At 35.9% G+C, this 25,081-nt stretch overlaps 1 protein-coding gene across 1 annotated transcript in view; it reads left to right on the forward strand.

Annotated features, from left to right (window-relative positions):
- Window positions 1–24,494, forward strand: part of LOC113493951 (intraflagellar transport protein 122 homolog) — a 58,626-nt gene extending 34,132 nt beyond the window's left edge. Inside the window, exons 12-23 of the mRNA XM_026872001.1 lie at window positions 1,572–1,725; window positions 3,117–3,275; window positions 3,630–3,790; window positions 7,114–7,242; window positions 15,769–15,914; window positions 16,969–17,125; window positions 17,574–17,762; window positions 18,074–18,182; window positions 18,440–18,611; window positions 19,316–19,497; window positions 20,212–20,367; window positions 21,708–24,494. Of these exons, the coding sequence (XP_026727802.1) occupies window positions 1,572–1,725; window positions 3,117–3,275; window positions 3,630–3,790; window positions 7,114–7,242; window positions 15,769–15,914; window positions 16,969–17,125; window positions 17,574–17,762; window positions 18,074–18,182; window positions 18,440–18,611; window positions 19,316–19,497; window positions 20,212–20,367; window positions 21,708–21,878 (1,885 nt within the window). The 3' untranslated portion in view covers window positions 21,879–24,494. The remainder of the gene's footprint in view (window positions 1–1,571; window positions 1,726–3,116; window positions 3,276–3,629; window positions 3,791–7,113; window positions 7,243–15,768; window positions 15,915–16,968; window positions 17,126–17,573; window positions 17,763–18,073; window positions 18,183–18,439; window positions 18,612–19,315; window positions 19,498–20,211; window positions 20,368–21,707) is intronic.
- Window positions 24,495–25,081: the final 587 nt, after the last annotated feature.

Below are 25,081 nucleotides of genomic sequence, written 5' to 3' on the forward strand. Positions count from 1 at the left end.
GTCTACATGATTTCCTAAATACCTAATTATCAACTTATATTTTTATATTGTCATCCGTCGTCTGAGTATTGTTTTATTAGTTTTAAATTTAATTTTGTTAAGTATGTTAGTTATTTAAAAATAGAAGGAATTTACTATTGTCCTACCTACTTGAATTTTGTATTTTTGTACGCCCGTGTGGGCAAAACATGTAAGGTCGTAACTTTCTTTTATACCATCTTGCTTGCAAACCTGTTTGCACTCCATACTCATGTTTTATACAAATAGATGATCTTTATCTTTATCTATGAACCCAAAGTAAGTTGCTAAAGCACTTGTGTTGTGGAATCCAGATACAACGAAGGTACCACAAACACCCAGACCCGAGACAATGTAGAAATGTGAGTTTTTACATTGACCCGACCTGTGATCGAACCCGGCACTCAGAGCTAGCGACTCCTTGAAGCCGGTGCTTACGCCACTCAACCACAGAGCTTAAAGTTTTTGCTGTCGTATATCTCCTAAACGGTTTTAGTTTTAGATATGGTTTTATGTATCGGTTTTGTTATTGAACTGTGATGGCTGACAGTAAGAAGCACTTTTCCAAAAAGGAGCATCATATCTGAGACGCAGCACTGCCATCATTGCCAGGGCTTAAATCACTTTTCTTAATTAAATTTGTATTACCGACGTCCGTTGATTCTATTTAAAATTGATATTATTTGTAGAGCAGTATTTTTGTTTTGACAACTTTCAATCGATAAACTTCTCAATATATTAACAGCTTACTGAAAATAGAAGATGGTTATTAGTGCCTCTTATGAATATCATAAAAAATTTCCTGAAGAGTTTTTTTGTTATATAAAAATTAATTAATTTTGAAAATGCCGTAAAGAACCGGTCAATTGCAAGTCGGATTCGCGGAATTGAGTCGAGGGACAACACGTGATCGTGTGGATTCCCTGTATAATATTTTTTGGTTAGAAAACCGGCTTTATACGAATAGATCTTCTATTTTAAACCGTTGACCTAAAGCTAGAAAAGATTTGTAAGGTGTTTGGGTATTATATTGAAGTAACATTCCACAACAATTCACTATATGATACGAAATAAGGATTGGAGCGTGACGGTGGTCTAACGGCATTGTGTGAAATTCGTGCAGTAACCCTCTAGCTAAATATGATACTGACTGTAATTGCGTGTACGTGTATATTTCTTGCCTTATTTACTCTTGAAAAATTGACGAGGGTTATCTGCATAACGGTAGATTTTTAACTGTTAATGTGCTAGAGCTCCTTAAAGTTGAACGAAACTTAGGTGCGTAAGGATAAATATATTATTATTATTACTAGCCTGGAATGTCCCACTACTGGGCAAAAGCCTCACCACTTTCTTCGAACGTGTTCGAACGAATTTCGAACGAATCCAAGTCATCCCGCCATAATTAAATATAACTTTAATTTATTTAGAATTTTTTAATTTATTTAAAGTTTATATTTCTCATCATTTGAATGCGATGACTACAATTTGAGTGCGTCCGATGTAGCAGAGTTTCTGTTCACCTTAAAACCGTATCGATGATTTGGTTCCAGTGAGGCGTATTCAGTAGCGTGTCTTGGAGTGACAGCGTTGGATTGGGAGCGGCTTGGCGTTGCGGCGCTAGAAGAACTCGCCTTCGAGGTAGCAAGGAAGGCCTTCCAGCGAAGCGAGAACATTGTGTTTCTCACGCTTATTGATCAATTACAGGTAATGCGGATGTTGCTTTCTGCTAGACTACTATCACATCCTAGAAGCGAGTCACGTGTCAACAACAGCAGTTATGCTATTTCAAGTTCCGCGGTATACCCCTTTGCAGTTTAATGTCTTAATATCTATGAATCGTTATGCAATTTCAAATCACTGAAAGGCTTATAACAACTATCTTTAGCACGTATTTTTAGACATATTTTTTTAAGTTCAATACGTTTCAGCATTCGGACCCCAGTCTTCAAATTAATTGGGAATAGGTTTGGGAGAATGCAACCCTTTTGCAATTATTTAGGGTCGGCGCCATGTCTGTTTTTGGTCACCCCCTACCCGTCATCTCAGCTTACACCCCTCCGTTTATACGCATCTGATTTAATGAACCCCTCGGGCATGAGTAATGCTACTGACAGACACGGGGGTCGAAATGGAATTTTATAATTAAAAATACCCTCCCGTCTCTCCCTCTAAGCCTCGGATTACACAAATTGGGGAGGCAACGATAACACATCGCTCATTGGTTGTCAGTGAGGGGACTCATTGCACCAGTCTCCAATCAGTGCCCTTGAAATCCGATCGATGGGATTAGTGTGACTGCACCCCTGCACTCAAATTTTCATTTAGGCTTCATAATTAAATCATGTTCGTTTCACTGCATCAAATCCATCCTTTGAAGTGACAGACGTATTCAAATTATTTAGTACTTTGCTAATTAATAAATGCTAGTTTAAAATAGCTCTATAGCTCTCTAGAATAAAAATCTTCAATAAAGTAATACTTACTCTTTTTACTCTCTTTAGTCGTATTCTGAATACTGCCTCCTTTTAGTAAAATGATGTATCCTTAGCATCGTTTTTGTGGGCTTGAAATCTAGTACCCTGGATTAAAAAACGGTTGTTTAAAAGAAATGCTGTATTTTCAAAATTACATCCCTTTTCTTTTCATCCATTCAGCTTTTATATGTGATATTTCGTATAAAGTCATGAATGAATATCAAAATTTTCATTCTCACTCCGGTAAGTCTAGGAATAATTATTTGTCCCTTGATCTCTCATAAGATTCATAAATTTTGTAATGGTAAATAATGATTTACCAGTCCATACCTTTAACACGTGGCTTTTTGCTACCGAACCCTATATGAGTTCAGTCAGTCTCTGGAGGATTGTGAGGCAATTCAAAAGTTGTAATCAAAATGGACCTCATTCAGTTGTATTGCTTTGTTATACCTTTTTACATTATAATATGTATTTGCTAATCGCTCTCTTCTTCGGCGTTCCCTCAATGCTGCGGGTCATGATTACGCAGATTGTTGAAAGCATGTTGTGAGTCAATACATATTCAGAAAGTTTCATAAGCCGTTTTAGTTGAAAGAAATGTATTAAAATGATTATCAGGAACGCTTCGAGTCTGGGGAGAAGCACGCCGTGATCTTGGGCGAGGTGTTGGCCTACCGCGGGCGGTATGCGGACGCGGCGCGCGCCTTCCGAAGCGTAGGACGAGATGAAAGAGCACTCAACTTGTACGTCGACCTGAGGATGTTCAACAAGGCTCAAGTAAGTCATATTCAATACTACCTTAATTGCACGTGATTATAAAATACGGGGCGTATTTACATACGCAACATAAATTGGATTCTAGAAGTAGTTTAGCTAAAGGATACTGAATATAGATACAGAGTAAAAGTTGTAAAATTGGCCATCAGATCTTGAAAACCCCAATCGGGCGAAAAGAAACTGATTGCTTATTTTTTAAAGCTTAAATAATAATGTCGTTTCGTAAAATCAATAAATATAATTTCGCCTATATCGGCGACGCAACCATGAGCAATATCAAGACCAAAGTGTACTTTCAGAATTCTTTAGAGAGGTGCAAGTGTAATTTATGTTTTCATTGTTATTTCTTTACAGGAATACGTTGGCGAAGGTGAAGGTTTAGCAGCATTGGCTCGAAGGCGCGCGGAATGGGCGCGGCACGTGAACGAACCGCGTGCGGCCGCCGAAATGTACCTCGCCGCCGGTGATGTCAAGCGGGCCGCCGAACTTATGGCCGAGACTGGACGGAGAGACATGTATGATTACAACACTCTACATATTATAAAATAGAACCGCTTTTTCTGTTCCTATTTCCCTTTGACTACTTAAATCTTTGAAACTACTCGACGGATTTTGATGCGGTTTTCTTTAATAGATAAAGTGATTCTTGAGGAAGGTTTTTAAGTATAATCTATGCATATTTTCGTACAGAAACATACTCAATTTTAGCGATTTCAAATGTATTTAAAAAAAAAATACGCTTTCATTGCAAACGCTGGCTTAACCAAAAAAGCCACTTCAAAATAATGTTCTACAATATTGTAGACCATAAAAAAATCTACAAAAAAGTCCGCGAGGGATATCTCTATCTCTTAAGGTTCGCTCACAATAACCCATTTTAATGTAATAATTTTATTTTATACTTTCATTGCAAACGCTGACCTGACCCCAAGAGCTACATCAAAATAATGTTCTACAATATTGTATACCATAAAAAGATCTACAAAAAAGTTTCAGACAGCATATGTCTATCTTTTAAGGTTTACTCACCATAACCATTTTTTAGGTTAATAATTTTATTCCAAAACAAAACTTCTTTGCATAGCTCTTTTTGTTGAGTTGATAATCCTTATCAAAATAAATACGACAGTTATTAAATTTTTCAAATTTCAAACGTTTACTGCAAAGTTTTTTCATTACGATGCAGCGACGATGCTATGAATCCTTATCAAAATAAATAACGATAAAGAAACTCTGTATCAGCACTGCTCTCGTACGAAGCCGGGGCGGGTCGCTAGTAATTATTATATTACGTTAGATTGTGCTAGTAGAATCGCTTGCGTGAATAGGTAGTTATCGAAGCCATCTTGGACGACGACGATGGAGCGGTAAAAGGCGGAGACTGGAAGACGAGACATGGAAAAGAACAAGTATATAAAATAGGAATGATTTAATTATTTATTTATTTAATTAGGGCCATAAAACAGTTACATGCTATAGAAAATACAAGTAAATCCTTAAAACTAAATGCACAAACATGTAACCCACTCCAATGTCCACATATAAGAATAAGAGAAGTGAAGGAGTGTGGTAAAAATTAACAGAATACATTGCCTTCTGCGAAAGCTTTTTGTTTTACAAAATAAAATTATTTATTCTATAATCATAATTAATATCTATACTTATGTATAATGTAAGTTAATTCAATTATTCTTAATTCCATTTAATATAAATCAATATTTTATTTCAATTAATTCAGTACAATTTATTATATTCTAATTCAATTTAATTAAAAAAAAAATATTGTTGCATTTGTTTAATTTATAGTTTATCAATATAATTTTCTATTTGATTAATATAAATCTCTCCATATTATGGGCTTTTAGACAAAATATCTATAGCCTTTTTTTTAAATAACTGGTTAGAAAGAGTGAATATGTCGAGCTCCATAAAATGAGTGTTGTATGTTTCAACAAGGTGTCGAAGAGGTGTGCGCGCGCCAGCGTTTGTTTTGCATATGCCAGTGTGAAATAGTCGAGGTACGCGCACCCCTCGTTGTATAACACTTCTGGGCACTCTATAACATAACTGATTAGTAAGTTCAATACAATCGAATTTATTATTACATAACCCGTGTAGTGTCAAAGACACTCAGAAGCTGTCTCCTGGACTCCAAACTCAGAACACCGTATCGCTTCAGTAACTGCATGTACGGAACCTTTGACTTAAAGCATCTATAGTTCATGGACCGCATAAACTTTTTTTGTACCATTTCCAGTCTTAAGCAATATTTTTCGTAGAAAGGGTTCCAGATTTGAATGGCATATTCTAACTGGGACCGTACCAAAGTTTTGTATAATGATAAGAAAGTAGAGAGCCGCACGAAGTCACTAGATGATCTCATGACAAACCCATACATACGATACGCCTTATTTACTATGTTGAAACATGGATGTCAAAATGCAATCGTGATGAGTCCAGCGTGATACCCAAGTCGCGGACGGCTGTAACACTGCTCAAGCGCGCACTACCAATAAAATATTTATAATGTAACATTCTCTTGTTTTTAGTAAATGAAATGGTTAGACATTTAGGAAGACTAAGAAAAAGCTTATTTTCAGTGCAGTATACATAGAGCCTATCCAAGTCATCCTGCAAGAGCGCGCAGTTTTGCATATTTTTACATGACCTGTAAACTTTTATGTCTTCTGCATACATTAGAAAATTGGAGTTTATAAAGCAGTTTTTAATGTCATTAATAAATATGACAAAAAGAAGGGGACCTAAAATGGAACCTTGTGGAACCCCAGACTTGACAACAACCGGTTCAGATTCATAACCATTAACTACAGTTCTTTGGGTCCTATTAAAAATATATGAAGCGGACCATCTTAACAAATTACCTCGTGATTCGAGTGATGACTGGATTAAATGAACAAAAAAATCTGTTTAGTCCCTCAGTTAGATAAGCCTTTACTTGAACAAAAAAAATATTACAAAGGTATACTGGGTAGGGGTGTGTTAAAACGATTTCGTATAAATTATTTATACACACTCGTGATAAATATTTCATCAATTTAGATTTGTATAAGAACGTGTACTTGTAGGTGTCCAATGTATAAAACTACAAGAATGGCACGGCATCATCCCTATTTACTTCGCGTTCAAACTAAATATACTCAGCCGCAAAGTAGCTACGCAGTAAATAACATCATAACGCTCACATTCGGAGCTTTATTTTAATGCTCTTGATGTAACGCCTAATAGTGGCAAAATACACCTTTATATACAAGGCCGCCAATGATGTAAAACAGGCATTTGTGTTATTGCGAAGAAGCAGAAACCAGCAAAGGGATATATCAAATGTAACACTCAATATAACTAAGTTTTGCTAGCGACTTCATTCGCGTAGATGTTCTCTGCACTGGCAAAAAGTAGCGTATGTTCTTCACACAATATATATGAGTATATTATGTCGTCGCCAGAGTCCCGAGCAGCTGAACTTTGGCGGGGACTTAATGAAGATACATACATGCAGACATAACAAATATATGAAACTGGTATTATTAATTTTGGCTTGATAGTTGGCAATAATGGACAGAAACAGTTTAGCTTTAAACGAGATACTAATAGCTAAAGAACTTATAATACGTATCTATATTGTTTAAATCACCAACTGAATACATTTATACCCTAACATCATTTATATTCCCAATAGATAGATATCGCTTCTAGAAATTAAATGATCTTATATCTTTTCTTTAAAATCACGTTTTAACTCAATGAAGTCTTAGGCTGTATTTCTCTTGATCGCATGAATATTTTTGCTAAATCATTAATATTAATAATTTGTTTCCAGGCTTATAGAGTTGGCTCGCAAATTAGACAAAGGATCAAGTGAGTCGCTACGTCACGTGGCCGAGGCGCTTGTGAAGGCAGGCGAGCCAGCCACAGCCGCTGACGTATACCAACGGCTTGGAGACTACATGTACGTATACTATAATTAAAGTAACTACACTAATAGCATAGTGATACAGGTCACCCTAAACACACGGTGCGCAAAGTGTCGCTATCACGATCCTCGCGCAGGACAAGCGTTTGTGTGATCCATGAATGTTTGTCTTGTGTATGTGACTTTAAAGGCAAACTGATAATACGTACGTTTCATTTGGAAAAAGGTATAAGTACTATAGAAGAGTTAAAAAATTACGTGGAATTTCGTACCCAAAAAGATCATACATATAATAAATCGTTGGAAAAATGAATATCCGAGCCGATTTGGCTTATTTCAGTCTTGAAAATATATTCGTGAAAGTCCGGGGGTGACTTAAACGATGATAAAATATGGAAAAATTGTGACAAAAAAAAAACCAGATTGGGTATTATGCGGCTGAAAAAGCGTCAAATAGCTTGTAACTGGAAACAGATTATGTTTCACGACGACAAATAAAAAAAGGTTTACAATGTTAGCACTTTTTATCATATTCTTAGCCTGTTAATAGTTTAGCATATGAGCGCATTTTAATCACTATCTGTACTAATATTATAAACGCGAAAGTGTCTCTGTCTGTTTGTCTCGCTTTCACGCCAAAACTACTAAACCGATTGCAATTAAACTTGGTACGTAGATTGTTTAGAGCCTGAGAAAGCACATATGCTACTTTTCAACTGGAAAAAGGTTGTACTTAGTAAGGTCCAAAAGTTTATGAGCTCTCCGTATTGGATTAATCAAAGATATCAAAGTAGCTTGACATTGAATAACTAGACTTTTATCGACATACCCACTATTAAAATTATTACTATATTTCATTTATATACAAAGTTATAACCTTCCAAAGTTAAAATGGATAAGATTGGGTATCGAGCCGTGATTAAATTTTTGACTAAAGAGGGGAAGACGCCGGCCGAAATCAAACAACGTTTGGATGCTGTATACTGACAATCCTCCCCGTCATATTCCATCCACCAGAAAAAAATGGGCGAAACAGTTTCGTTTAGGAAGACAATCAATTGAAGATGATGCCCGCCCAGGACGTCCTGAAAGAGACGTCCTAAAAACAAGAGACAGTACTGAAAGACAGGCGGTTGAAGACAATAGAATTAGCAGCTATGACGGGACTTTCGAAAACAATTGTGCTCAGAATCGGGGGAATCGATTTCAAGGTTGTTTTCAAGGTTTCCATCACAGATTGTGGTTTCACTCAGCTCGACCATCCACGCTATGGTCTTGACTTGGCCCCAAGCTATTATTATTTATTTTCAAAATTGTAATCCGACTTGCGAGGAAAAAGTTAGAAAAAAGTTAAACACAAATGAAGAGGTGAAGCCCGCGGTTTTGGCACATTTTGAAGATAAAACTTCAGATACAACTAAAATAATTAGTGAATAACACAATATTAATTTTCAGTCGACAAAATATATCCGCAAGATTATAGATTAATTTCGTTAAATTCCAATGGTAATGAGAAACAAACCGCTGTCGCCATCTTTACCCTTGAGTTTTCGCAAAAATATAGTTCAAACGTCATTCAGTTTCGCATAGTAATTTATTTGTCTTAAATAATTCGGTTGATACACGAACTCTTTTTGTAATTGCAGCGTGCCGTCGCTTTGATAATTGTAGGTTTGCTGAAGCTCATGAGAACTTGTCTGTTGTATTCATTGATTAAAACAAGGTGTATATACTAGGTATTCGTCAACTTCATTCATAAATAGAAATATATCTTCTCATAAACGATTGGTATCACAAATAGAAAGAATGTTTTCTTCTTGCTCTTTTGAGTTATAGTAATTTTTCGTAAAAATATTGAAAGCGGTATCGTGGATATCTAGGTACGGGTATGTGGCGAAACTTTGGAGTGGACTATATTATATCTTGCGGTTGATAGCGATAGATTTGTTGAGTTGTTTGATTGACTTTGGCGTATGCCAATAAACTGTGCAGCGTTCCGTACTAATATTATAAATGTGAAAGTATCTCTGTTTGTCTGGCTCGCTTTTACATTAATACTACTGAACCGATTATATAGAAATTTGGTATACAGACAATCTGATTAAGGGACTTAAGCTACTACTTAAATGCAAAAAAGGGTTGAAATGGGGGCTAATGGTTGGTCAAAACTAATATAAAACTCTTTTTATAAACATTGTTTACAAAAAGAGTAACGGCACAACGGCAGTCTGAATTTAAGGGGTGTAATGGGGGGTCAAGGCAATATTTTATCTCGGCATTCCCATGGAAACGGGGCCACCGAACACAACTGAAGTCCACGCGGACGGAGTCGCGGGCATCAGCTAGTATAATGTTTGTTAATAATGTTGTTACGAAGTCGCTCCCGCTGTCTGTCTCTTTTTATGCTTAAATATTTGAAACTGCGCAAATTATTCTGATGCAGTTTATTAATAGATAGTTCAAGAAGGGAAGTAAATATTACATACATAATATACTGGAGAAATACAGAATTTAACAGTTTCTGGTGGCTGGCTGACCTCTTTGCAAACCGTTCAAATAACTTCGATGTCACAGTTTTAACATATTTCCGCAACAAGATTATTGGTTTCGATGGTCCGTTGTTGACTTTGGGAGATGTTAAAATTATTTGTTTTCAGGTTTCCGTGTTTAATTTTTGGACACAGAAATACTAAAAACTCGTTCTATTATTTATTAATATCATAATAATTTTGTAATGAAGTGGATCAATTTTGTCAAAATATTGGAATAAAAGGAAGAGAATTGCTACTTTATTCAAATAAAAAATAAAAAGACATAGCTGTTGGAGAATCGGCCGCGGCGGGATTCGAACCCACATCTTCCGACAGTTAAGTCGGATGTCTTTACCCACAGGCTACGCGGTCTTGTTAAACACCAATTTAATAACTGCATTCGGGCAAGTCTCGCTTGACTTTGTGTTTTTTCAATGTTTATCCTTATTTGTAGGAACAATATGAGAAACACAACACTTTTCGACGATCTAGATTAATAACCAAAACCAGACTGATAACCAAAATAATATGAAATCAATATTAAAAATAAAAGTACAAAATGCATCTAATTCAATGGACTTAAAGTTATAGAAGATACAAATCAAAGATTTTGAAAGTCTTAGAAACCAATTTATTCAGAGAACTCCAAGAAATCGCGGAATGACAGAAATTTGAAACATGGGAATCGTAAATAGTAAGGATTTCATATCTAGGAGAAAAGTGGGTGAAGCAACAAGCAATTCCAGGAGGAGCAATGTATCAGCAATGAGGACATGTGTATCAGGCTAACTTATTGCCTATGCATATCAGAATTATCAAAAAGTTACATATTAAAACAGTTGCTGGAATTTAGATCTGCAACTTTGTGCATAATAATTCAATCTTTGAAACCCTAGTTCACATAAATACTTATACCTTTGTTTAGTCCTAGCTACCTAGGACCCCATATTAGTGTGATAATGAAATAAATAAATAATTTCGTGCGGGGCTACGGTAGACTCGATCGAAACCTTATATGAATAACAAAACATAAACATAACAAAAAAAACCGGCCAAGTGCGAGTCGGACTCGCGCACCGAGGGTTCCGTACAAACCTGCAAGGTTATATATTTTGTAATGTAACCAAAAATTTAAGGTTTTCGGAATTTTTCCTTTATGTGTGCTATAAAACGTTGCTTCATGCCAAATTTCAAGATTCTAAGTCGACTGGAAGTACCCTTTAGGTTTTGATTCCCTTGCGAGTATTGGCGAGTTTCAAAATATGCAGCTTAAATTGCTGTTTCTTTTGATTGCGTTGACATAGAAGTTTGATTTTGTGACAGCTTAAAGGTATTATAGACCTGAGTATTTGGTATGAATTTCAATTTAATACCTCTACGCGTTTATGAGGAAATAGGTAGTAAGTTTAAAATTATTAAAAAAATATATATTATGTGATATAACGAAAAAATTATGGTTTTCGTAATTTTTCCTTTATCTATGCTATAAGACGTTGCTTCGTACCAAATTTCAAGATTCTGAGTTCACGGGAAGCACCCTGTAGGTTTTGATTCCCTTGCAAGTGTCGAAAATTTGCAGCATAAACGGCTGTATCTTTTGATTGCGTTGGCTTAGAAGTTTGATTTTTTCACAGCTTCAAAGGACAGTAGACCTGAGAAATTGATATAAATTTCAGCTTCATACCTCCACGCGTTCCCGAGAAAAAGGGTCTTGACAGACGGACGGACGGACGGACGGACAGACGGACGGACGGACAGACGGACAACAAAGTGATCCTATAAGGGTTCCGTTTTTTCCTTTTGAGGTACGGAACCCTAAAAATATTGATTTTGAGTCTACAATGTCCGGAAAATTCGGATTATTTAGAATTTCGTCCCTTATGTGAGTGAGCATTTTCAAATTAAACAAAAAGTATGTTTTACGCTCTTTGGGTAGCTGTGATTTCGAGAGCTCTTAACTATTTATAAATTATATATTTTTTCATCTTTTAACCCAGTCAACTTTTTACAATGTTTTTTGGAAACCAAAACATATTTTAAACTCACTTCAGTGACAAGGTACCCGGGTACCTCTTTGTGTCTTGTATAACAATGAAAAAAAAGTATTATTACATCTCTCTAAGCAGGTGTTACATGTTGGACGAACAAATTATTTACATTACAAACTGTTTTTTTACAGTTAGTGCAAACTTTTCGTGTTTTTCTTTGATTGCGTTTGAGTTCTCTGCATATGTAGCAGCTTCTGACGACTGCAACACGCCCTGTAGAATCTCGTCTAGTCTGACTTATAGAAGTTGAAGGTCCAGTAGGAATCGAAAGCCTTAGTTCTTGGCCAAGCACGTCTTGCATTGCAGATCTCACATGTAATTTTGATGTCACAATGGAATCTTTTTTTTTCTATATTTTTACCACACAGTTCTGTCACTCGAAACAAATTGTGGGCTATGCTGCATGTAAATGATGTGTGCTGCCTGCATAATATTGTAAAAAAATAAAGTAAAGGCCACCGATTTGTTCTGCGTTTTATGGTGTATTCAGCTTACAGCTTATCCATATTGTCCACTCCACTTTTGGTTTTGTTATAATGTAAAATTATTTTTGGCTTGGCAGTCTCCTTATCACTTTCAATAACCGGTGTCATGTGCATAGATGACAACATTATTACTGCTTTATCCTTTTTGGGTACATAGGAGCACACAGTTGCTTCTTTGCTAGAGGCAAGTTAAAATAATAATAATCTCACAAAATAGAAGTAAACTCATACAATACGAACACAGAATACGGTCAAAGTGTCAATAAAAGCACGATGCATTGAATGGATTCAAGTGTTTCTTGTGCGAAGATGAATTGAACCATGTACCACAGTCCACTCCACCCTCGCTTTAATCGCCTCAGATCGTCATCCGTTTACTTTAACTAAAATAATAATTTTCAAAGTGAGAGTAACGTTAAAACAGACCGTGATTCTTTACATTATATCTAAACTGTATGAAGGTACCCGGGTACCTCGCCACTCTCATAAAGGTGTTTGATTTGTCACTCACATAGGGGTTAAATTCCGATGGCACTGACAAACAAACCGCTGTCGCCATCTTTACCGTTGAAGTTTCGTGAAAATATAGTTCAAATGTCATTAAATTTTATAGTGATTTATTTGTCTTAAATAGTGCGGTTGATGTAGATATACGAACTCTTTTCGTAATTGCAGCGTGCCGTCGCTTTGAAACTATAGCACTTGAAGTTGTATTGACAGGTCTGCTGGAGGTCGTGAGAACATTTCTATTTTATTCATTGACTAGCTGTTGCCCGCGACTTCGTCCCCGTGGGTAGAAGTATAAGTTATGATTTATACCTGCCCTGTTTTATTTTCACATTTTCCTTTGTATCTTCGTTCCTATTAGTCGCAGCGTGATGGTTTATAGCCTAAAGCCTTCCTCGATAAATGGTCTATTCAACAAAAAATATTTTTTCAATTTGGACCAGTAGTTTCTGAGATTAGCGCGTTGAAACAAACAAACAAACTCTTCAGCTTTATATATTAGTATAGATTAAAACAAGGATTAGGCACTAAGTACTCGTCAACTTCATTTAGAAATATAAATATACCTATCTTCCCAAAACGATTAATATCACTAATAGATAGAAACTTTACTTCTTGTTCTTTCGGGTTTCAGTAATTTTTCGTTAATAAATTGAAAGCGGTGTCGTGGTTATCAAGAATATGGCGCAACTTTAGGGACTCTTGCGAAGGGTTAGGCGTACACCGATAAACTGTGCATCTATCCATACTAATATTATAAATGCGAAAGTATCTCTGTCTCACTTTCAAGCCAATACTACGAAACCGATTGTATTGAAATGTGTTATACAGATATTTTGGAATAAAGAAGTAAAGTTTCTATCTTATTGTGATAGGTATATTTCTATTTATGAATGAAGTTGATGAATACCTAGTGTCTACTCCTTGTTTTAATAAATGAATAAAACAGAAATGTTCTCACGACCTCCAGCAGACCTGTCAATACAACTTCAAGTGCTACTACAGTTTCAAAGCGACGGCACGCTGCAATTACGAAAAGAGTTCGTATATCTACATCAACCGCACTATTTAAGACAAATAAATCACTATAAAATTTAATGACATTTGAACTATATTTTCACAAAACTTCGGTAAAGATGGCGACAGCGGTTTGTTTGTCAGTGCCATCGGAATTTAACGAAATTCTAAATAATCCGAATTTTGCGGACATTGTAGACTCAAAATCAATATGTTTTTATGTTTTGTTATTCATATAAGGTTTCGATCAAGTCTACCGTAGCCCTGCGACGATCTAAATTATTAATTTAGATCGTCGATTAGTTAATTTATTAATAGTTAATCTAAATTATTAATTTAGATCGTCGAAAAAAGTGTTCTGTTTCTCATATTGATCTTACAAATAAGGATAAACATTGAAAAAACACAAAGTCAAGCGAGACTTGCCCGAATGGAGTTATTAAATTGGTGCTTAACAAGACCGCGTAGCCTGTGGGTAAAGACATCCGACTTAACGGTCGGAAGATGTGGGTTCAAATCCCGCCGCGGTCGAATCCCCAACTGTCTTCTTTTTGTTTTTTATTTGAATATGGTAGCAATTTGCTCTTCCTTTTATTCCAATATTTTGACAAAATTGATCCACTTAATTACAAGATTATTATGATAATAATAAATAATAGAAAAAGTTTTGAGTAGTTCCGTGTCCAAAAATTAAACACGGAAATCTGAAAACAAATAATTTTAACATCTCCCAAAGTCAAATAATTATCTTGTTGCGGAAATGTGTTAGAACTGTGACATCGAAGTTATTTGAACGGTTTGCAAAGAAGTCAGCCAGCCACCAGAAACTGTTAAATTCTGTGTTTCTCTAGTATATTATGAATCTTATCTAGTTTTTGATGTGGTTTTTGGGACTCCTTCTACGTATTACAAGACGTACCAAAATAAGTAAGTTTATCTCTATCTTTCAAGGTTCGCTCACAATAACCATTTTTTGTATTTTTTTTATTTTATAGTTTCATTGCAAACGCTGGCTTTATCCCAAGAGCTAAACCAAAGTAATATTCTACAATATGTTACAGCATATAAATATCTACAAAAAGTCTCAGACATCATAATGTCTATCTTTTAGGTTGCACTCACAATAACCACTTCTTTTGTAACCATTTTATTTTATACTTTCATCCCAAACGCTGGTCTAACCCTACGACATACATCAAAATAATGTTCTACAATATTGTACCATAGAAAATATTACCGCATAGCTCAAAACCCAATTCACTAAGTTGCTAACCTTGAGCGAAATCCGCCATGTTGAAAAAGGGGTTACAAATTGAGGGGTCCGTGCACCCTTGTATCTCGCGATGCATAATTATTACGTGCACTATTTTGATTTATATTCATATGGTCAGCAAATAAATTGCGTCTTTTTCTTTAAAATATATTTTAAATTCTGTATACGATTCAAGGATGAATGGCGTTTTGGTACGCATGGCTAACCAAAATTATTATAATCAAAATCAAAAGTTTTTATTTCAAGACGGCCGTTTTCCAGGCACTTTCAAAACGTTAAGGTGATGGCTCTAGTTGCGCGGTTCCAAAGTGTCACTCTTATAGAGAAGAACCGGCCAGAAACCCCATAAGTTACTCGTTTAATAGTAAGGTGACTCTTTAAAAAATACAAAAATATATTTTGGCAAGAAACCCATATGCATTGACAATTACATGCACGACTCCGGAATGTTCCGGAGGGTTTCACTAACTTTCAAGTCACATGCACAAAGATACCCAGACTCAGGATAAGCATTCGTGGATCACACAAACGTTTGTCCTACGTGAGGATCCAACCCGCGACACGTCACTCTTTGGCTTGGCGTGATGAGCTCAACCACTCGGCTATCCATGCAGATGATTATTATCAAACAAAATGCTTTACAATAGATTTTCAAAGTCATTTACATTATTAATTAAATTTTTATTTTTATATTTTCGCAGTAAAGTGGCGCAGCTCGCAGTGGCGGCGGGCGAGTGGTCTCGAGCGTTCGCGTTAGCCCGCGAACACAACGAGTGTAAGCGAGAGGTGTACTTACCCTACGCCCACAGAATGGCGCAAGAAAACAAATTTGTTGATGCACAAAAAGGTACGACTATTCATTAGACTTATAAGATACATACAGTGTGACACTCATAATATGGCGTAATGAGATAACTCTGTTAATACGTTGAATCTTTGATAGGAATGATATAGGTGTTAGATTGCTTACAGATAGAAAGATTGATTTACCTTATGAAATAATAAATAATAATAACGCTCATTTCGCTAAACCAGTATATTTAGTTTCAAATACATTTCATTATCGGCCTAGCCGTCTCTATTTTTCTGTCGGCTTCCAGTCTAACCGGATACAGGTAAGATCCAGTGTTTTACAAGGAGCGACTGCCTATCTGACCTCCTCAACCCAGCTATTTTGGCAACTCCTTGGTTGGACTGGTTGTCGATTTTTCAAGCTTCTGACTACCTGTACCGACGGTCAAAGATTGAGGAATAACAGCTGGGATCCACAATTTAACGTGCCTTCCGAAACACGGAAGAACTCGTTATGATAAAGATGTTCATTCATCTACGGACCAACGGCGTCAAGCGTAGCTTAAGCTGTGATCGATTCACCTATGCGGTTATAGCTTAGCCAAGAGCCCTTTGATCGAGTTTCAAATACATTTATAAATAAAAATAATAAAAGTAAACCGCCTGTACTTCACAAAATATATTGGAAGTGAAATTGATTTGAAGTGTTTGTTCGGCTGGAGGATACGTAATATCCAATATTCAAGTCTTGCATATTTCATTCTTGTATATGACTGACCAAAGGACACTTCGTTTGTAAACATAGTGTGAATATAGAGTCTTTTGGTGACACCGCCAATCACCAGTGTCCGTAGGTCATCCACGCTTCTTAATTTTACTCCTAATTAGTTCATCCCTAGGCTTAAGGACCCACGAAGAACACTTAAGAAATATTTTTCTCCAATAGATGGCGTCAATATAATGTAGTAAATATAATTGTAGCTAGATGGCATTAAACGAAGGACAAGTTTCGAAACGAAACCTGATTACATTTTCCATGATTAATACATTCCACAATATTGATATTTACAAAAACATTTCATTTATCTCAACTTTTTTGTATATTACAGCGTACCATATGGCGGGAGAGACGTCGACGGCGATGCGTGTGTTTTCAATATTAGTTGGCAACGCCGTGGTAGAGGAGAGATTCTCGGACGCCGGCTATTTGCATCACTTACTGGCCATTCAGTTCTTAGAGACTGCGGCTGCAGCTACTACAGACAAGTCAGTATATGTTCATTTTTTATACTACATTTTTGATTTGAGTCACTAGTTATCATTTATATGAAGAATTAGTACTTGTTTACATATATTGGTCGTCAAATGGCATACCTAAGAACTTTTTACGAGTTTTGGACATTTGTTTCAACTTGCTGCGTGATCAATCACTTGCTAGTAGAAACTTAGTCAACTTCGATAGGGACACAAATATTTGTGTAGTGAGTATAGGGTAGTATAGGTAGGTTTTCACTAAGTAGAGCAACTACACAATGATTGTCTTATTTAGTGTTGGAGTCGTTTAAAAATTAATAAGACATGACATATAAAATTGTGGAAAGTTTCAATTTCTATACGTTAAAATGATCTCAGGTTCTCACACAAAAATGGGCACTGTAAGAGTAAATAAGAGATTATAAGCCTTATTACAATTACATTAACTTGTTATTTGCAGAGAACGCGACAAATCGCTTCACAACTACGCTGACCACGACCGGTTGGCGCGTGTCTACCACGCATACGACGTCGTCCACCGCTGCGTGCACGAACCGTTTTCCCTCAGTCAACCAGAAGCACTGTTGAATGCGGCCCGATATATACTCGCGTTGTTAGACACAGAACCGCCGACTGGAGTGTCTATGTTGTATCCTTTACTATAACGAGATTGGAGAATAATCAGAGTAATCTTTTCTGTTGAGATTAAGGGCCCCTGAAATGTTGAACTACTGTCAGTAAGAAACTTTTCACTTCTTCTCTGTATAGGAAGGTCTGGCCGTAATTATTAAACTCTCCAGTCTGCTATTAATTTAATGGCGCATCTTGTAGTACTACCACTTCATTAAACATTCCTTAATAAACTTAATTATTACCTATTAATTGTAAACGCACTTTGAAACTCTTTATAGAAGAAAAAAAAATAACGTTTATCAGTATAATTCCTTAACATATTGTCAGTTGTCTATACCTTTGTTTAGCAAAACAAGCAAAGGCGTTAAACGCCAACATGCTTGCTCGTCAAATGTTGGACAAAATATTGGGACTGCAGATACCTCATAAGTTTCAGGTTTGTTTCATTGTAGTATTGGTTTGTTTTTCTATTTCTGAAGATGTAATGCAGGCCATACAATATAATTATTAATCGATCTAACCCCACCTTAATAGATGTGTTGCCAAAATTATAATTAAATAACGATGGTGTTGCTATAGCATAAATTACCTGTTAATTTGTTGTCAGTTTGTATTAACGTATTGTATATTTTGTAAGGATTAGGACCAGCCAGCTAGCACATCTCGTATCAATAAGATTTGTTATCGTTCCAGGAGAGTGTAGAACTGTTGATATTGAAGACTCGCGCGGGTGGCAGTAGCGGTGAGTCTCGCGAGGATGACGTGGCGCCACTGTGTTGGCGTTGTCGACGTCACGCGCCGCCACTCGCCGCCTCCCGGTGTCCATACTGCAGGCATAGGCTGGCACACTCGCTTGCTACACACGGTTAGTACCATACATTAAAAATACATCTTATGTTGTACAGAAGATACACAAACATCAAATATGTAACTTAAATTGTAACACGTGTGAAGAAAGAGCGCTTTTGTAACAACACATGAAATAGTATTGTTACTACAACACTTGGAACCCTAACCTTAACTGTCAATTAAATCAGTTTGTCAGTCCCGCGAGTGTTATACCCCTTGTTTACCGGTAGTATAAATACCAAATTAAGGTGTTGTAACCCATAATGGGCCTGGTCTAAACCATATATGGGATTGTGCCATAGCCATACAACACATACCATTTCCATTTCTAGGTCTACTTAGAGAATCATCATCAGTAAATAAGTTACTGTCCTCTTCTGTATATGAGCGACTCTAAAGTTTACGGAAGAAACTATACAGGTTAAGAATAAAAAAGCTCGTTCGTTCGTTCAGAAGCTTGATGATTGACTTGATGATAGCCTAGGGATAGACGATGAAGTTCGTTGATGCGATTACCGGTATACGCCAAAACGAATCTTTGGATTCATTTGGTGTATTAAAAAGTAATGACCGGTAAAAAAATGACTGCAAATTCCTGAGGAGTGCCAATTTATCCTTTAAATTTAATGCCTTAAGGATGATTGACGATCGCAGTATTTATTTAATTCAACAGTAAAAAATGTATCCCAGGATACTAATATTATCTTACACTTGTTGCAGAAGTTCTCCCTCTGGTCCAATTCGAGCCGGCTGAAGGAATAACTTACGAAGAAGCATTGGATCTAATCGATCGAGCTCCGTTACCTGAATCTTCGAATGCAGAGAATACAGATGGCGCTGAGATACTTAGAATAGATCACGATGTAGAGGGGACTGATCCGTTCCTTGACAAAGTCGATGAGGTGAACTTTTAAAGTTGTAGTTTATTTCTATTGTTTTTCTCTTTATATACTCCTCGCAAATTGCTATTTACTAAAAGAAAATGCGAACAAAGAGGAATCGTGTCGCATTAAGAGCCAAGTGGTGTCATTCTAACGTAAGAAGCTACAAAAAGATACGAATTTTAATAGCAATGTGCAGTTAAAATTCGTATCAATCGTATCGTAACAATTTGCGAGGTTTATACGAGAGTTTAATTTGCTAAGTGGTCTTACCCGCTCTGCCGCTTTGGTTAAAAGTCATTTAACATGTTGGTTTCGCTCAGGTATTGAGTATCAAGTTCTGACGATAGAGTTTATGTAGCTACGCAGTATTGTAACCATGTTTTCTGCTCCAGTAAGTAGCTTGAATAAGACTTCAAAAAAGTACGCGGAACCAAAATGCTGTTTTGTTAAAGACTTACTTAGACTTACTTAATACTATTGCTAATAATATGCATAACCATGAGGAGATCAGATATTCAGTTTCTCTTGATGATACTTGGTTGAGTCTAGCCCGAAAGATTTTGAGAAAAGTTTAGGCAGATGATTATGGATACTGGTATAAGTAAATGCTTCAACGGAGCGAAAGTTTAATATTAACCTATTATTAATAGTAACCGCGCTATGGCTCGTTTGCGGCTAGCCAGTGAAATACTCTTTGTAATAAAATTCTGAACACTTATTTCTTGTGACCAGGACGATGACCTTGGCGTAGTGGTATGCAGTAGAGGTGCATTACTACAGCTGAGTCCTGCGAGCGTGATCATTGTGAAGCGACCGCCTCTGCGCCCGCTCATGTACCGTAACATGCTGCCCGAACTGCCTGCCGTTGCCTGCCAGCACTGCCAGAATGTACGTATTTAATTTAACTGGGTCTTTTATATTTGTTAACAATAATGCGTAGAGGGCGGTGAGAGAAAAGGAATAGTGGCGACACAACCCGCAGTGGTTTTATTTAAACGTTAAAACGTTATTGAGAATAAACTAATTGATTATAATGAATTACGGAGGATAAATTAATATTATAAGAAAGTCGTTTTTTATGTCATTGAAAACATGCGACTTTAAGAAAGGTTTACCTCTTTCGAATGTTTCCCAAAATCCGTGTCTATTTAGCCCGCAAATCCTTATGACTCAGTAAAGATATTGTACATACCATTATACAATATCTTCATAATCACATCATCCCGTGGCACGCCAATGAGCTCGATCTTCAGCTCTCCTCCAATCCCCATCCACTGCCTCACGAATATCATAGCCCTTTATAGCAGGCCAATGTTACACTTACCAATGTTTCGCTGTCTGGTTAGATTTACTTTATGTTATCTGCCAAATTATATCTAATATACCTTTAGACTTACCAAAACATAACAAGAAAAAAAAAACAAATATCTTAGGGTCCATTACAAAATAACTCTACATTCAAATTAGCCAAATATTCGAATGGAAAGGCTTATAATTAGCTAATGTTAACTCATGCAAAGCTTGATATACTTTATTTGCATTGTCCTTCCTTTTACGCTGTTACCATTTGTATCAATTTGCGTGATTATATATTTCGAACAGTCGATGTCTTCCAGTGTAATGTAAATGTATGCAACTGTTTTTCAAACACGGCGTCATGCAATCCTTATGTTTATTGTACATTGCCTTGAGACCGAATTCCAGACTATTGCCTTGGCAGACCTGTGTTATTACAACTTGGCTATAACAGCTTCAAAAATATAAAGATTGGAGATGTAATTTGTCAGCTGTCGGATAATTATTTCAAGTATGTAAACTACTGCTTGTTGAATGCAGCAGCAATTATAACCTTCCCGAGTCCAGGAATATATTGTTTGCTATCAGAGTCATCAGAATGCACTGGAATATTATGCTGGTTTACTATAAGGTACAGCTGATAAACATAAACAACAAATACACTGTTAATTATTAACAGTTAAAATTACATTCTAATAATAATAATTACACGCATCAAGAAATTCCCACGGTATAAGAGAAAGGAGCAAATTAATTATTAAATATCATCGACCTACTGAAAACCTGTAACACACTAATATTGTGAAGATCGAAAACATGTATCACAGTTAGTTTATAATTTTGTTCATTGTCTTGTTGTTGACAGTATTACTCCAGCCTTTTTCGTTAATAATATAATGTAAAAAAGTATATAACAAAATGATTATTCACAGCTATTTTACATGGAAGATTTGGAGATCCAACTGGTGACGAAAGGTCACTGCCCTTTCTGCAGGCACCCAGCCGAAGAACCTCGTTCGGAGGACGATGAAAACGAAGACTCACTTTTAAATGACTCCAGTTTAACGCCGACCAGCCCTAGCAACGATCGTGGTACGTGGTGACGCTGATGTGTAAAATATAACTTGGTACAAGGTATCAATCAAATGTATTTAGGTAGTGTGTACAGGGTGTAATGGAAACCATTAAAGATGCTTTAACCAGTTTCTTCAATAAAAAAGTTATGGTCTTAAAACATTTGAATAATGATTTTGTGAGGTAAATCGTTGTCTTGACTACGTTTGGTTAAAGTCAGCTTTTGTTACTTCGCCCACAAATAGTTTGTGAAATAAATGTCATCATTTCCGTTACACCCTGTATATATCATTGACGCAAGTCACAATTGATGTGCAGTTGTTAATAATAGATTTAACTACAATACCAGTTACATATGTAAAGTACAATTACAGTGAAGCTATAAATATAGGATTTTCAATAATAATGGTGCGCCTAGATGGGGACAAAAGAGCAATCACCACGAAACATACGAATAAAATCACATGACGGCAATAAACAGGATTTCAGTTGTCATTTTATTTAACTTAAAAATGTCTACTGAATAAAACTGGCCATAATGGGCAAAAGTCGAGGTAAGTTTTGTCAAAGGCAACTAGTGAAATATAATCTCAAAGAGGTTCGAATATGGGCAAGCATCGTTAGACTTGAGTCATCGGGTAACAGAGACTTGCTTTGCCTTTTGTTAGGAGCTTGTCTCCTTGGAAAACCGTACACTGGGCATATTATTTGTATATCTACTAACCAATTTCGAAATGTGCACGAAAAAAATACAAGTATGTATTGGGCGCTACAACTTTGGGGGCTTTGACAAATCTGTGTTCGTACAATGTATAACCTCAAGGACATAATAATATATTTAATGGAGCTATCGTCATGGATTTACCATTATTTCAACCATCACAAAAAAATCAATCAAGTCATTACAAAATCCGAGTCCAATCTAAAAAACCGTTTCCGAAAATTCACACAACATTCCACATGTTGATAAATTCCAATGTTTTTATACATACTTTCAAAGGTGCAAAAAATGTAACGAAACATGCTAATGAAACCATAAATGCTTGGTTAATAGAACGGTATCAAGTATTGTTCCCAGTAAGTATCGTAACAGGTGTCTCGATAGCGCTGACTGTCGCGTGTCGTGTGTGGTCCATAATGCAGACTTGTTCAGATAGGTCAGCTCATTTGTGCTCGCGGCGCTATGTGTGCGTGAGATTGACAGCGACTGTTTGTCATGGAAGCTTTGACATAAAAATCAAAGCTGTGTTAGTGCACAATGTCAATGTGAGTTGAATTGACTTTTGTACTGTAGTGTAAAACAATAGTTCTTGCAAGATGGTAACGCGGTTTTGTACGATTATCTCTTCTTTTCAATCTGTTTTATGAGAAGTTAAAGATCTGATCATGTTTTGTTTGTGTGTTAACGCGATTTAATTAAAAAGCTATTAAAACATTGGTTTATATGTTTAAATTGTCGAAACATATTTGAACTGATTCTGGCATTGAAACATAAAGAAACTACTATCTACTATAAGTTTAGTGACTTAAAAATTTCGCGCATTTCAATATAACGCGTTAACGTAAATATCAACTAAGTACTTTCTAGACTCTCTTTTATGACAATACTTTCGAGTTTCAGTTATGACAGATAATAATCATAATAAATATTATGAATAACCATAAAAAAGTGATCGACTTAAATGTTGCCCGAATAGCGCAGTCCGAGACATAATGCGGATATAAAAGCCCTCAAGGTTATGAGTCTTGATCAAAGATGCAAAGTGTATGAAACTTCGAAACAGATGGAGAAATAAATAGTAGTTCGGAATAATTACTTTTTCGCACCACCTTGCCTCAACTTAGCCGAATATGCCAGTGTATAGGTGTTATTACATCCAAAATGTGTTTTTAAAACTTGTTATTTAGCGCTCTACAACTCTTACGACCATGTATAAGTGCTGTCGAATGTATTTTTAAGGTTTTTTTTTTAATAGTTTGTTACATGATTTTTATGTTTAAGTCTAGATTACTTTATTTTAGTGTGTATGTAAAGTTTAGTTGTAAACTATTATATATACAAAGTGACCTAAATGAAACGACGATAATACTGGTTAAAAACCAATATCCCGCCAATTTTTTTCAATAATAATACCATGTTTTCCATATTATTTATAAACACCAACGAAATTCAATCAGTGCCGTAATATTTTTCTCATTAAAGTGTCATGCAATATAATAAGTACAAAACCTAAACTAGAATTAGATTGTACAAGAAATGCGGTTTCTGACGGCAAAAATAATAACCTAGCCTTCGTAATTTCAGATTTCATATAATTTTTATGACACTTATGTCAGCATACATATTGGTAGCCACAGATGGGTGGGTTATTAATTGCGACCGCAAACTGCAACTGGTTTACCAAGTTGACAATGTAGCGGCGACCGGCAGCTGTGCGTAACACGCGCTCACTGATAATAACGTGTTGTTGTCAAACAAGTTTCACTTACCATATGACTTGGAACGGTCCGCATTCATACTCCTTTAAGATTTAGGTTAATAAGTTATATTAATTGTGTATGTATGTAGGGATGTTGACGCGGTTAAAACGAGCATAATATTACATTTAGTCAATCGATAGTACAATAAAAATTGTGTTAAATGATCGTGTATTGTTCATTCGTAAAAATAATATCTTTGATCGCGAATGAAAATAAAATCAAACTGACAATTTACAAAAAAGTTTTTATTTAAAAAAACGGACTTAAAGTCAACATCCCTATAAAATGTTCTTGTACCAAGATTTTGTTAATCTAATACCATATTTAAAACCTTATGTTTTTAATGAACTCCGTCCAATTGTACGAATATTAGATTGTGAACGAATAGTACCTGTAAATATATAACTTAGGCATGTAGTAGTTTAGTTTGTATCTTTAAGCACTACCTACCTGTTTAGTGCCGTATAATAAAACTATAATTTTATGATCTGACTTGCAAACAGCAAAAATATTTTATGTTATCCCAGCTCAATGGAATTGGTTTTGATGTAATGGTAATTTTGATATAATTTCACTTGACATTTCGTCTTCGCACATATACGTACGTGGTCTTCTACCTATTTAAAGTGTTTTAAAATTGTTTAAGTAATGATCTCTGAAATTTGTAGTAAATGTAATTTGTGATAAAGCGTCCGTCCCAACGATTGTAAAAATAAATGTATATACATGAGCCCCGTTTATTTTTTAATTA

This window comes from Trichoplusia ni, chromosome 5, assembly GCF_003590095.1.
Source record: "Trichoplusia ni isolate ovarian cell line Hi5 chromosome 5, tn1, whole genome shotgun sequence".
Classification (NCBI taxonomy): domain Eukaryota; kingdom Metazoa; phylum Arthropoda; class Insecta; order Lepidoptera; family Noctuidae; genus Trichoplusia; species Trichoplusia ni.